The sequence below is a fragment of the Athalia rosae genome, chromosome 5 (genome assembly GCF_917208135.1).
Source record: "Athalia rosae chromosome 5, iyAthRosa1.1, whole genome shotgun sequence".
Lineage (NCBI taxonomy): Eukaryota > Metazoa > Arthropoda > Insecta > Hymenoptera > Athaliidae > Athalia > Athalia rosae.
The window spans coordinates 3797452-3810201 of record NC_064030.1 but is presented as its reverse complement, the minus strand read 5'-3'; the positions used below and the strand labels follow the sequence as shown (position 1 = coordinate 3810201).

At 41.1% G+C, this 12750-nt stretch overlaps 2 protein-coding genes across 4 annotated transcripts in view; both read right to left on the bottom strand.

Moving 5' to 3' along the window:
• Positions 1-2562: 2562 nt before the first annotated feature.
• LOC105690766 lies at positions 2563-6300 on the bottom strand. Its single transcript, XM_048655354.1, has 7 exons — positions 6163-6300; positions 4208-6100; positions 3995-4120; positions 3521-3917; positions 3300-3466; positions 3126-3209; positions 2563-2801 (listed from the first exon to the last, which is right to left on the bottom strand). Exons 2-7 carry the CDS (start codon positions 4306-4308, stop codon positions 2651-2653), a joined length of 1026 nt encoding a protein of 341 aa, XP_048511311.1. The 5' UTR covers positions 4309-6100; positions 6163-6300; the 3' UTR covers positions 2563-2650.
• Positions 6301-6976: 676 nt separating this feature from the next.
• The window catches only part of LOC105690774 (LIM domain only protein 3-like), a 69197-nt gene continuing 63423 nt past the window's right edge, over positions 6977-12750 (bottom strand). For all 3 annotated transcript variants that reach the window (XM_020855197.2, XM_020855194.2, XM_012408866.3), the window contains 2 exons: positions 8854-9106; positions 6977-8290 (listed from right to left, as the gene is read on the bottom strand). In XM_020855197.2, the coding sequence (XP_020710856.1) occupies positions 8144-8290; positions 8854-9106 (400 nt within the window). In that variant the 3' untranslated portion in view covers positions 6977-8143. The remainder of the gene's footprint in view (positions 8291-8853; positions 9107-12750) is intronic.

Here is a 12750-nt window from a genome sequence, read left to right as displayed (position 1 = left end):
GTATTATTTCCCTCTAGCCCGTTATAATCGAGGTTTCGATATCGACTGGCCGCCGATCGGGGCAATGTCAATTTATTTTCACAATTCGAAATTTTTTCTCCCCATTGAAAAAAACTCCACCGAATACGATTGAAAATAAAAACTAGATCAAATTTAATGATTTTCATTTACTAACAACTCCGCTATTGTGCGCTTTGGTTAGTTCTTTCCGAATGAATTGATTGAATTAAAAAAAAAAAACAATAAAATAATAAAAAATGGAATGAAAAGGGAACAAAAAAAATTATTCGTACGTACGGGCATAAAGGAGGCTTTTCGGGAGCTGACCCCCAGGTGCAATCGCTCTACACGATACTGGAAAAAAAAAAAAAAAAAAAAAAAAGAGGCGAAAAATTTGGACCGCTGTAGTGCGAGCAGGGTAGAGTGGTGAAAAATTGCAGTATGTAGTTATGAACGATAAGCATCTCGCGTACGCGATACGGACGTATGAATTACAAACGGATGAAACGAGTGATAGCGTCACACGGATGACCATTTCCCATACGTATTAAAAGTATCAGTGTCAATCCGGTTTAATGTACTAGCGGCCCGATCGAGTATTGGCGAAATTTGCAGCGACAGCAACACCGAGCATCTCGATTCCTCGACTCAACGTTGGCGTTGATTTACCAATTTCCATTGTACACACACGCCCGGATTTATTTGTCAATGATGTGACGGTCGTCCCTCCGTCGTATACCGTAATATACGGACATACGCACACCTGCAACGTTAGCGCTCGTTTCAGTCAATTATTGAACTTGCTATAGATTATTCAACGACGGATTATCCACCCCGAATTCGGAGAACGGGATAGGAGGTGCCAGATTTGCATTTACAGCTCGTAGGATTCTCATCGGCGCCGGCGTTACGGCTGCCGATGATTCCTCGAGAGTTTCAAGATCGCCGTGCACTCGATAACAACGCTTATACCTTTACCGGTGTCCGCGTCGTACATTTTTCACCCCCCTCCCCCCCGTCTTCCGATGAGGAAAATCGATCAGGTGTATTTTCGTTCTATGGACAAAAACTTAATCTGTTAAATAGTTTCCCGGGGACGACGGAAAGCCATTAATGGAACACGATCGCGCCTCCGGTATAGGAGTCACTCAACTTTTGTGACAGATTTCTACGGGAAATGACGGCGAAACAGGAGTTTCCCATCAACGCACATCTCACATGCAAACTCACCCTTATAATTTACGTACATACATTCCGTTCCGACTACACCTTCGACGAACTCCGTTCCCTGGCAGATCCTCCGACTTTCGGGCAGACATCCATCGACGCTCGATTTCCCTTCACGTTTTTTTTAATATATACTGCAGTCATCCCTCCTCACCGGTCGCGAAAAAGCAACCGCCGCCACTTTATCTATACGTAATAGCTGCACCCAATTACCGTTGTGTCACGGGGTGAAGAGAAGAGAAAAAAAAAAGAAAATTCGTAACGTTAAAAACGTATTTCTTTTTTCTCCCGTTCTTAGAGGGGCTAGGTGGCGGGTATTATACGGGAGTCGTGTAAAATACCCGCATAATGTTGGAAGAAAAATCGCAATAACTTTATCTGAAATCATCCCCATACATCGCGAAACATTCGCAGGATTTTATACACGTATAAATATACGACCACACCGATACGTGTATTTGTACACAAATGTATACGCGCGCCCTAGTATATAACGTATTATATATATATATATATATATATATATATATAAGTAGTATGAGGAGGAGTATTATAGCGGTTGGCTTTACACAAGAGCAACGCCGTTATGTATAGGGTGTACCGAAGGAAATAACTGTCATCTGTATTCCCGATAACATCGTAATTGAATGCGGGTGACGGGGATTTGCTATACACCAAGGCATCCATGGCCACCTCTTTTACCGCCCCCTCTTCTCTTCCAGCCAGAGTATTAATCATACGAAAGCGCGGAAAAATATATCCCCTTTTTATACATATAACGCGCTTATATGCACGAGTATATATGTACCTCGGATGAATACCTATACGAAGACCAGTGTGTGTGTGCATTCATGTATATAGGTGCATATACTCACAGGAGAAAGTTGAATGCTGATGCGAAGATAGCGAACACTATTATACCTAAAGACTGTACCATAACCACCACCCTGGCTGAAGCAACCCCCGCGGTGCATTTTCGCCGAGCGTAAACTCTCCTGGATGGTCAAAGAACAATGCTCCCGATTTCGCGACATTGAAGCCTGCGTTTCGGAGGGACGTGGTTCGCACTTTTCTCCACGTATTCCAAAAAAAAAACAAAATTAATGGAATGAAAAAAGATGGAAGTCGAGACACTCCGAAGTTTTCGAGAATGCGATTTCTCTCATCGTCGTAAATGTTCACCCCCGGCCCCAAAGGTTGTAAGCCCTCGAGATATTCGAGAGTCTTGAACGAGAAAAAAAAATAACAAGAAATTTAGACACCGATCGACGTACTTGTCGACAACGTGACAATTTTCGGTTACAAATAAATATCACGGTACAACAAACGATGCAAATTAACTAGTCGCATTCTCAACCGCAATCGGTTCTGCGTAAAAGTGATAAAAAAAAAAAATAATCGGGCGTATACTTTCGCCCAATTTTTAGGGGGGCAATAGCGTTTCGGTGTTCAGAAAATCTCCCGTCACGGCTATGTAACAAAAAGCACCTTCCTCAGGGGTCGGCTGGACGCACATGAAATTTTCAGCTTCTTCGCTGTACGGCGATGTCAGGGGGTGTCGTTTGGCGGCCAATCTATTTGAACATCGATAAAATTTGATACGTAGATTGAAAGAAAAAATGAAAGAAACTATAGAAATGTATTTGAAGTTTCAAGTTCGCTTATTTTCCTGCCAGACGATATTACGAGTGAAGTTACGCGGTTGAATAGGGTGATTGATAATGTGGCGGGTTGAAATTTTAAACTCCGTCGGAAGTTGGCACAGTTTTTAAAGAGCACGCGACTCGCGTGTAACGCAAGTTTGCCAAGAACATTTTTTTTTTACTTTTCGCTGATTCAGCGATACAAATATTACGATATCCACGTCCGAATTTGAACGTGAAAAATAATTTACTCACTTCGCAGCTTCGGGGAGGGACTTTAAACGTTTCCAATGAGGATAATCCTGGAAGGGTCCGGCTACCCTGAGGTCGTGAACGTATCTGTGCGAAAAAAAAGCTCACTCAAAAACTCGAAGATCATCGATTCGACCGAAAAAAAAAAAAAGTTCTTTCACCGCGTAACGCACTGACCCGTACAACGCGTAAGCGTAGTCGTTACGTAATCCTTTCATTTTTCCGCAAGTTTTACACTTCAATCTGCACAACGTTTGTATCCAGGCGGCAACCTTTGTCCTCGCGTCTCTACAGGGCATCAAAGCTGCGTACGGTCTTATTTGGTACATCAAAAACGCGAATTCCTGAAACGATGATCGCGGAAAAATTGAAGACAGATAGAAGAAAAAAAAAAGAAGACCCAATGACGAAAATGAGAAACTAGACCGCGACTCACGTTGTCGAGTTGGTCGTTCATTTCGATAGCCTCTTTCTCGCACTCGTCGCCAGGCTTGTGAAAAGTGCAAGGTATCTGTGGGATGATCGAAGAATTGAGTCACGAAGATCAGACCAATTTTCACTAATGATTTTTCATTCGGTAACGAGGTATTTCGATATTCGAACGCGACCTCTTCGTATTCGTCCGGCAGCGAGTCCATGTAATCTTTCCACGTTGTGTCCAATTCCCATTCCGAATAAGGCGCGTTCGTGACCGACATCGTAGCCATATTTCTGGTGGGTCCTGTCGGCGGATCTTCTTCGAAAATTCCGAGCAATTCGTCGTTGATCAAATTAACGGTGATCGCCGCGAGGTATCTGCTCTCAATACGTGCTTCGTTAGGTGGGAAAAAAATTTGAGGAATAAGAAATTCATAAAATCACTTCTGATTCACCTGTTACGCTTGTCTCTGAGTACCTCGACGTGGTATTCCGCCCCGAAAAGTTTATTGACCCAGGGAAGGACGCGCGATCTGTCCTGCATCTTGGTCAAAGCCGGGGCCAAATTTCTGATCGCGGCTCTGGATGGTTTTTTGAAAATAAATTAGGACGTTGGACGCGAAAAGTGACGGATGAAATTTCGGAGGATTCGAGCGAACGGTCCTCACCCGTAATACTGGAATTCAGTGGTGAGCGCGTCCACCCTGGATTTAAGTTTGGGATCGAGGCCAGGCGTTGGTAAAGAAGACACGCTCCTTCTGCTCGCCATTTTCCGATGATAATTTGGATGGCTTTAATTTTCAACCCTCAGGACATCGCGGAGAAAAAAGGAGGAGTCAACTGTAGAACCTCGAAATATTGACAGGACGATGACAAGTGAAGAATGTGAAAAGCTCCTTTTTTTTTTTTTTCGAAGCGTCGCACGATTGATCGGGGCGAAAAAATTCATCGACTCGTTACTCGGTGGTCGAAAATAATTGCGATAAAGATACGTCGTCGTTTGGAGCGCAGGAGCTTCGCTACGTAAGACGGGCGGTATAGTTCGGTTTGTCAAGAGAAGGAAGATCCGCGAATTCAAAGCTAGTATAAAGTCTTTCTGAACATTTTCGAACGATAAAATTTGAAATATTACCGCAGTAAAGTTCTGTTCACCCCGGAGAGGATGTCCGGGTCATAACGCCCGGTACACGCGACTGCCTCGGGGAGTTACTTCGGTTTCACAAAGAATTCTTTCTCGAAAAATCCCACATAACCGTCTCCTTCTTTCCCTTCTTTCGCTTCCTCTTCTTCTTTTGCATCTGTAATAACGAACGACTTTGAATTCCCAAGGCTATTCAAAACGATTTCAATGTATTCTATTTTCGCGCGCGAAAAACCTCCCGCTACGGTTATAGGTTGATATTACGCTCGTCTGAGGCCATAACGACTTTTCCATGTCGCGGGACCGAGCCCGACCGAAAATAGAGAATACCAAGTTTTTTTTACCCATAAACTTATCTCCCATGGCCGGTAGAGGTATATATCCTGAGGGATGAACAATCAAAATCTAAGCTCGCTTCGTTCGACCGTTTCAAGTAATTTCGTACGGTGTGATAACACTTTGTATAACTTTTGGCAAGCACTCCGCGTATCCCGAAGGATGACATCCTTATCTTTCGATCTTTAATTCCAAATGCATTACACATAGCTGTGTAGTTTCGGCTGCCGTAGCTGCTTCACGACCGGGGGGGGGGTTGAATCGCGTGCGTCATTTGTCTGTTGCATCAAGTAGCGACATGATATTTAGGGGATGAAGAGAGAGAGAAAATCCTGCACGACGTAGCGTAGATATACCGCAGACTGACGCCGGCGTTCCTAAAGGGAATGGAAATTGCCTGAACTGATTTCATTTCGAGGTAGATTATTTTAAGGGGTCTTTTTTTTCTTTCTTTCTCTTTTTTTTTTTTTTTCTTTTTTGACTCCACCCTCCACCGCAGTCTACACTACACGGTATACGGGTATGATTAATGTGATTTTTGAGAGGGGTTGGACCTCGAGGCCTGCACAAAATCTAATTAAATTTTTCTTCTATCCCTTATCTTTGATGGGCTGATGTTACGCGTGTTGCATCTGCTTCCGCACGGTATCCACATAATATCATTATCATCGTCAATGAGATTATTGTAAACGATATTTTGGGGTGAAACTTTGGTCGGTAGGGATCTAATTAAAAATTTTGAAAACAAAAAAATTCTTTTTTTTCCTTTTTTTTTTTACCTGTACACGATAATGGGGTGCCGGAGAGGATAAAGGTGGCGGGAGTTAACGGCTCCGTTTACAACGCCAAGTGTGTTATGCAATTCCGGCACATTGCCAGAAATAGCTTTTCGTTATAACGATATCAATGAAAGTTTTAAGAAGTTAGCGTTTCCATTACAAAGTCTCCAAATATAGAGTAGAATAATAATAAGACCCACTCACCGTCGTTCGAGTGGAAGACATTAGGCAAATCACGCTCCTAGAGAATCGAATAACTTTGAATTCATTAAAGGAAGAGAAGAGACCCAGGGGGCAGAGATATCCTACGAAATATCAACAGTACCTTGTTACTCAGGATGTTGTGAATTTTGAATTTCATACGTACCTATAATTGTACAATTTCAAAAAATTGTATCGCAGATTATTAGCGAATGGCCGATTCCCTTCGACAGCGGCAGGGGGTGAATCGTTCGTTTTCGACGATCCTGCAGTAAGAATTTCAAACGAGGGTGATGAATTCAGGTTTAATACACGAATACATAAATTTAGATGCTCATGATTTTCAAGTATTAATATGAATGTATTTTTTTCAGTAGTAATGGAGCCCTATTAATTGTATTATATTAATAGTGTAATAATTATGATAATATGTACAGATGCATAACAAAAAATTGTATTTTTTTTCTTTCTTTCTTCCCTTTTTTTTTCAATATATGATACTAAAAAGACAACAATAATTTTTTCGTCATCATACAACATAATAATATTTTTGTACTTAATCGTAAGATGGTGTAATATACAATGCTCGTGTGTGTTGGAAAATTTATTTAACCTCTTCTCTCTTTTTTTTTTTTATTCTCTCAGTTGTTATCGTTACGTTTTCAATTATGTAGTTAAGTAACATTAGAAGAAAAAAATCACGATTTTTGGTATGGGTAATTTGTTTTGGTTGCGTGTAACATAAATCTATGACTAAGCCCTCCATTTGACAATGAATGAGAAACAGAAAAAAAATTAAAAAATTATCAATTCATAATTCGCGTACTTATGAATTAAAAATTTCTGTACCAAATTGATGAAAAACAAAAAAAAATTAGAATCATGAAAATTATTTTCATGTCGATGTGAAAATATGTGCAACCGTTACGAGGATTTGGTCTCTGAATTTACAACATCAACTGAACGTTGTTCTTCATTTCTTAGTAAATTTTTTTTTTTGTCATTTTTTTTAATCGTTTAAATTCTTATTTTATCGAAGGGCGTTTTATCTTACATCGTAATCTTTGGTATTAGCTGTATGGAACCCACGTCGTCTGTACCGGGTTCTAATAAACCTTGAAAATTCTTCAGTAGAATTTTCATAACCACATATTTAAAACTGTATTCGAATGTGAAAATTATAACTAAGATCTTCGGGCCGTACGTTCGGGTATATTATAATACGTTATAATATGATTATTGGGTGAATAGCCCTGAAAATAATTGTTGTTCTGAGCGTCATGGCACGCAGATTTTACAGTCTGTTTGTCGTTAATTTAACCGATTAATTAACAATTATAATGTTATTATTAATACATAATAATACGTGAAACAATTTTATATAGTACTTCCCCACTCGACTATACGATAAGCGGAACGGACGAATATATACATAATAATTTCCACCGTTATACATCATACGTCGAACAGACCGTGAATTCGTAAAATAACTATATATAAAAACAATATAGTATATGGCCGTATACTCGTATTTTTACGCTTAAAATTAACCGTCGTTATACAGCTATTACGGATATTTACAATTTGTTTTTATCTTTTTTTTTTATATTTCTCGTCTTCTTCTATACGTTGAATAATTATCTTACATAAAATTATTACATATCATATGTATATACCGCGTATTATACAATTTATTTCATATAATTAGCTCCTCGCCTCTTCCTCACACGACAAAATGGCTGTCCGTAACGATTTTGAGGTTTCTCACCCTCTCTCGCACATCGAAAATAATCGTAATTCAAAAAGTAACGACACATAGGCCAATTACCCGCAATCACATAAAAAGAAGAATCAACCAAAAAAAAAAAAAAAAAATCACTGAATAAAAGTGAATCGATGTACCAAATCGACTGCTTTGGATTGAGACGAACGATTAAATTTGAAAAAAAAAAATCGATCCAACTCGAATTTCGGATCTCATGGTCTCCCCCGTTCAAGGAGGGTGGGGAGTAACGCCGGTACGTTTTTTCGTACCCTTATCGGAGCGCCACAATGCACGTCGGTTATAAATCGACATTTTCAAAGGTCTTGCATTAGTAACCATCGAGACACCTTAATTTTTTCATCGGTGGCGCGGCGGCCTCGTCTCAGCTGGTGGGTGCCGACATCGACATGGGCGGTGGTTTGACGGACCCGATTCCCGGGCCGGATAATCCGTTATTGTTCATGTCACCGGGTCCCCTTGGGCCGCCTATAGTCCCATTGAGACTGGGCGTACCTCCGGAAATTTGACCCTGAAGCACCCGAGATAATTGACGATATGAGCAAAGTGTTGAGCAAACCATTCGCTTATATTCGTTCGATAATCGATCGATCGGCGGGGAGTAGCGGAGTGAATAGTGGATCGCAATTAATTCGGATCGGAGCGGACTGGAGGGCGGAATAAAGGAACCGGTGTATACATATATAGATTTATGAGAAAATTGACTAATTGAACTACTCCGATATCGGTGGTGAAAAAAACCTTCGTGAAACTACCGATATAAAAAGCTTTCAACGTCTTTTCTCTCGGCAACTAGACGGTTGAAATCGCTTTAAATTGTATTTCTTGACTCGCTGATAAGGATCTCGGCATTGAACGAGTTCCAGTCAGCGGTACGTACAACCGGATAAAACAACCGACTACCCTTACCAAAGTATTTCCTAGCTACATATAAATTATTGCAGAATCTGAGATTGTTGAACAATACTAAGAGAAATAAATAAACGAAACAAAATTAAATGCTAAGGATTGAAAAAAACAAAATAAATAAAAATAAATAAACAAATAAAAATAACGAGCGTTCGATATACTCACGTTTGAGATGTGATTGTGCTGTCCGATACCCTGAGCCATGGCACCCGGTGGTTGGTGCGGATGTTGCATGGGACTGTGACTCGGATGCATATTTTGTCCCGACGGTGTTGGCGTAGGAGGCAACTGCCTTTTGATGTGAGCAAGAGAGGCTGGCGGATGTAACGCCATATTGGCAAAAACCAACCTTTCCTCGTAATCGTACTCGCACAATATCTTGTTTTCGCAGAGATAAAATCTATCCCCTACGCAAAATCTGTAACCGAACGGTAAGGAAGAAAAAAGAAATGAGTCGACCGAAATTTCGAAGGATAAAAAAATAATCATCTATCAAATTTCGATGAGATTTGTGACCGCGCGACGACGAATATCACGCAGTACAGGGTATAGGTGTAAATCGAGAATTCGTCGCGTTTATTTTTTCATCATTCGTAAGGTCAGTTTCACAGCGTTCCGTTGTATGAAACTGACGTGTATGCGAACTTGGAACACTGCTGGTCGACGCAGATATTCATAATCGTTCGGCAAACAGAATTATCGCAACGCGCGGACAGGTCGTCGGCTCAGCCGGCTATTATCCTGTTATAACGAGGCGAGCTTCGCACTGAAATTATTGAATTAACGGATGGCAAAATTACGACCAACGTTATGCCCGCATACATAAACCCCCGAAAATTCTACGCGCGTACAACACATCCTGCGGTGCGCGGGATGCGGCGTTGATCACAGCTCACGACCAGCTAGCGGCAATGATTTCCAAAAATTCGTATAGTTTTAGCGAAATAAAATAAAAGATGGGAGAAAGGACGATAATCAACGAGCGGATAAACTTTGTCATTCGTCGGGACATGTTTCACAAGTCGAGTAAACCAAATCCGCCGTACGTAGGAGTTCTATTTTAAGGGTTCTATTTTATTCGAACAAGATATTTTTGCGTCCCGAGATGGCAGTAAAAGGATCCTCGCTGCGACACTAGACAACAATTCGCTGTTACATTTAATTATTCAAATACCAAAGTGAGTCCTGCTTATTCTCCTGACCGTCCGCGATTTCGTCCGTCTTCGGTCCAGATAAAAAAAACGAAAATAATAAATGAGCGAATAAAAAACGCTCGACAATGGCATCCAGAGATGTATATACGTCGGGGAGAGGGAAGGTGTTGCGAGGGGAGGGGGGACGTTATGGGCGTGCAGAGGACCACCGTTAAAAAATTCATCCAAGTTCATTCCTGCAGGACACGGTAGACGTATACATGCAATAAAAATACAACAAGTCCTCGGTGTTCCGCGTCTACCGGATTGAAATTTTCTCATAAATACGTGAATACAAGAAAGAACTCAAGTCCTCTGAATATGACATTGAACTGCAGTGCCGGGTCGCTCGCACGTCGCCGATCAAGAATCGCGCTCGGATAAGAATTAGGGCGGGGAGGTCCATCCGTCCGCTATTTTCAGAATTCAAAAAAGTATACGACGAACCAATGGGAGAAAAGTGGTACGGTACAGCTAGTAAATATAAGGTAGATACATTCGTGGATACATATATATTTATTCGCGATCACCGAAGCGGGTATAAGGAAAGAAAACTTTTAACTTTATACCGGCGTCCCGGCGACATCCTCAAGTGCAGTCACTCGGCTAAACTTCTTTAGACATTGCCTTGCCCTCCAACCACCCTTATAACCCATCCCACTTCTCCATCCCTTATTTTTGCACTTTCGGATAAGTGCACTGTCGCGTTGACTCGGCGAAATCGAATACGAATTACTTATCACAAAGTGAAACGAACTGTACCCACCTAGATACAGAGTATTGCAAAGATCGCATCGCGTTTTCTTATTCCTAAATTCATGCACATATTTTTTTTTTTTCTTTTAATAAAAAATCGGAATAATGAACGAAAGACTAATTACGCGATTTCATTAATTCCTGAATTTTAATAACGTCCAATTTAAAATATTTTTAGAGTAGAAAAAAGAAAAAAAAATACATGAAAAAAAAAATCGCGTGAGTCACAGGAGTACGCGTATGCGTAGGTTGTATAAATACGTTGCTCTTAAAATTTATTCGACATTTTAAAATTGTATGGTTAGTCTTTAATTGGACACCCGTTAAATTAGACTGGACGTCTTTTTAGGAGAGTAACCGTGGAGCTAATTGGATCGGTAAATCATCCCCTAACCAGGGTGAAAGGGAGAGGGAAAGAGAGAAAGAGAGAAGGAGAGAGTGAGTAACGGCGGTGTGGGGGGAGAGGTTTTCCTCTCCCCTACAGACTCCTCTCTACGCCCAGTCAGCTACTCCAAGCAACCCTTTATTGCGTGTTATTAGAGTCTAAAGTTACCCCCTGTAATTGTTGCTGTTTAATTGCGAGTTCTGAGTCTCGGGCTCGTGTCACGTTTCAGCTAATTGCGCGCCAACTTCTGCGCGCGTACTGTGACACCGTTAAAAAACAAAAATAAAAAGAAAAAAACAAAAAAAAAGCAAAAACCGGTAAAAATTAAATACATATATACGCGCAAATATGGAACTACACAATAGGCGGAAGAATGAGAATTAAAAAATGAAATGAATCATGAAACGACGAACGGATGCAATAATTTCACACGAGGCCGATGGTTTTTTGATTTTTCTTTTTTGGTTTCTCTGAATTCGGTTGGAAAATTTAACGTCAACGTTGTGCCCCCCCCCCCAAAATATCGATATATACTCGAGGGCGGTGACACCCTGCGCGTAACGGATACATACACGTAAACCATTCAAGATTGTTCCAATTCCTTTTGCCGAGATTCGTATATACATATCCAGATATTGGAAAGTTGACAGCCTGTCGACAGCAAATTTTCAACGCGTTCCCTCTTCTTCTCATATACCTACTCCGTACGTTTGCCCTGGATATAGGTGGGCGCGATAAGCCCCCCTCCGAGTGGTCGCGATCTTCTCATTTTTGTTCGCTTTGTTAAAATAACGGAAACACGCGAGAAAATTTTGAGAAGAGAAAATAGAAAACAAAAAAAAAAAAAAAAACTTCAACGAATCAAATCTGTAAGGTCCGCGAAAATTCCGCGTGTACAATCCGAGGAATTAATTACACAGAGATTCTTTTGCGGTGGGATTATCAATGGCGGAGATCAACAAAAGGGCATCGAAAAAAAAAAAAGGGGGGTGACGCGGGGAGAGTGGAGAAAAAAGTGAAATAAAATTTCTGATTTCATTTCGAATGCAGCATCTCCTGCCAGGATGTTGAGCATCAGTCTGCGGGCACCCGCGCATCGTCGGTGGGGTTATCTCTGTATTGCCTGCACCCGAGTCTCCGAGCGTGTTTCTATACATTGCAGTGAAACGCGAGCGAACGGAAATGGTATACGAGTCGCATTGTCAAAGATAGACAATACGGGATGATAAAAACGTAAAATTGATGCTCTTTTGTTCGCATTGTTTGAGAAGCTGTACAACGTTTGTAGCACGCTTGGACGAGCTATTACTATTGGCTTGAAACTACACCCCCCCCGCCCCCGCCCCCGCACATCTCGCTACGTCCCCCGTACCGCCGATTCTCGGACCAATATAAGCTCTTCCTCTCAATTTTAGCAAGCTTTTTTCGACTGTTTAAAAAATTTTTTTTTTCTTCCACCACGCCGTATTTATATACATTTATTTATTCCCTTCCTTCGTTCCGTCGTCTCACAGACGCGCTAGTCGGTCTTTCGAATTTTCACTCTTGCACCGTATATCTACCCACCGGTTACCAATTTTAACGAACTTCCTTTTTTTCCATCCAGTTTCGTTGGCCAATCGTTCGTCCATGTAACGATCGACTCTTTTTCGTCGTCGCTGCGCACAGCGTCATTTTTAAAACTGTTACCTTTACACGTCGATTGAATTAAGAGAGAAATAAAAATTG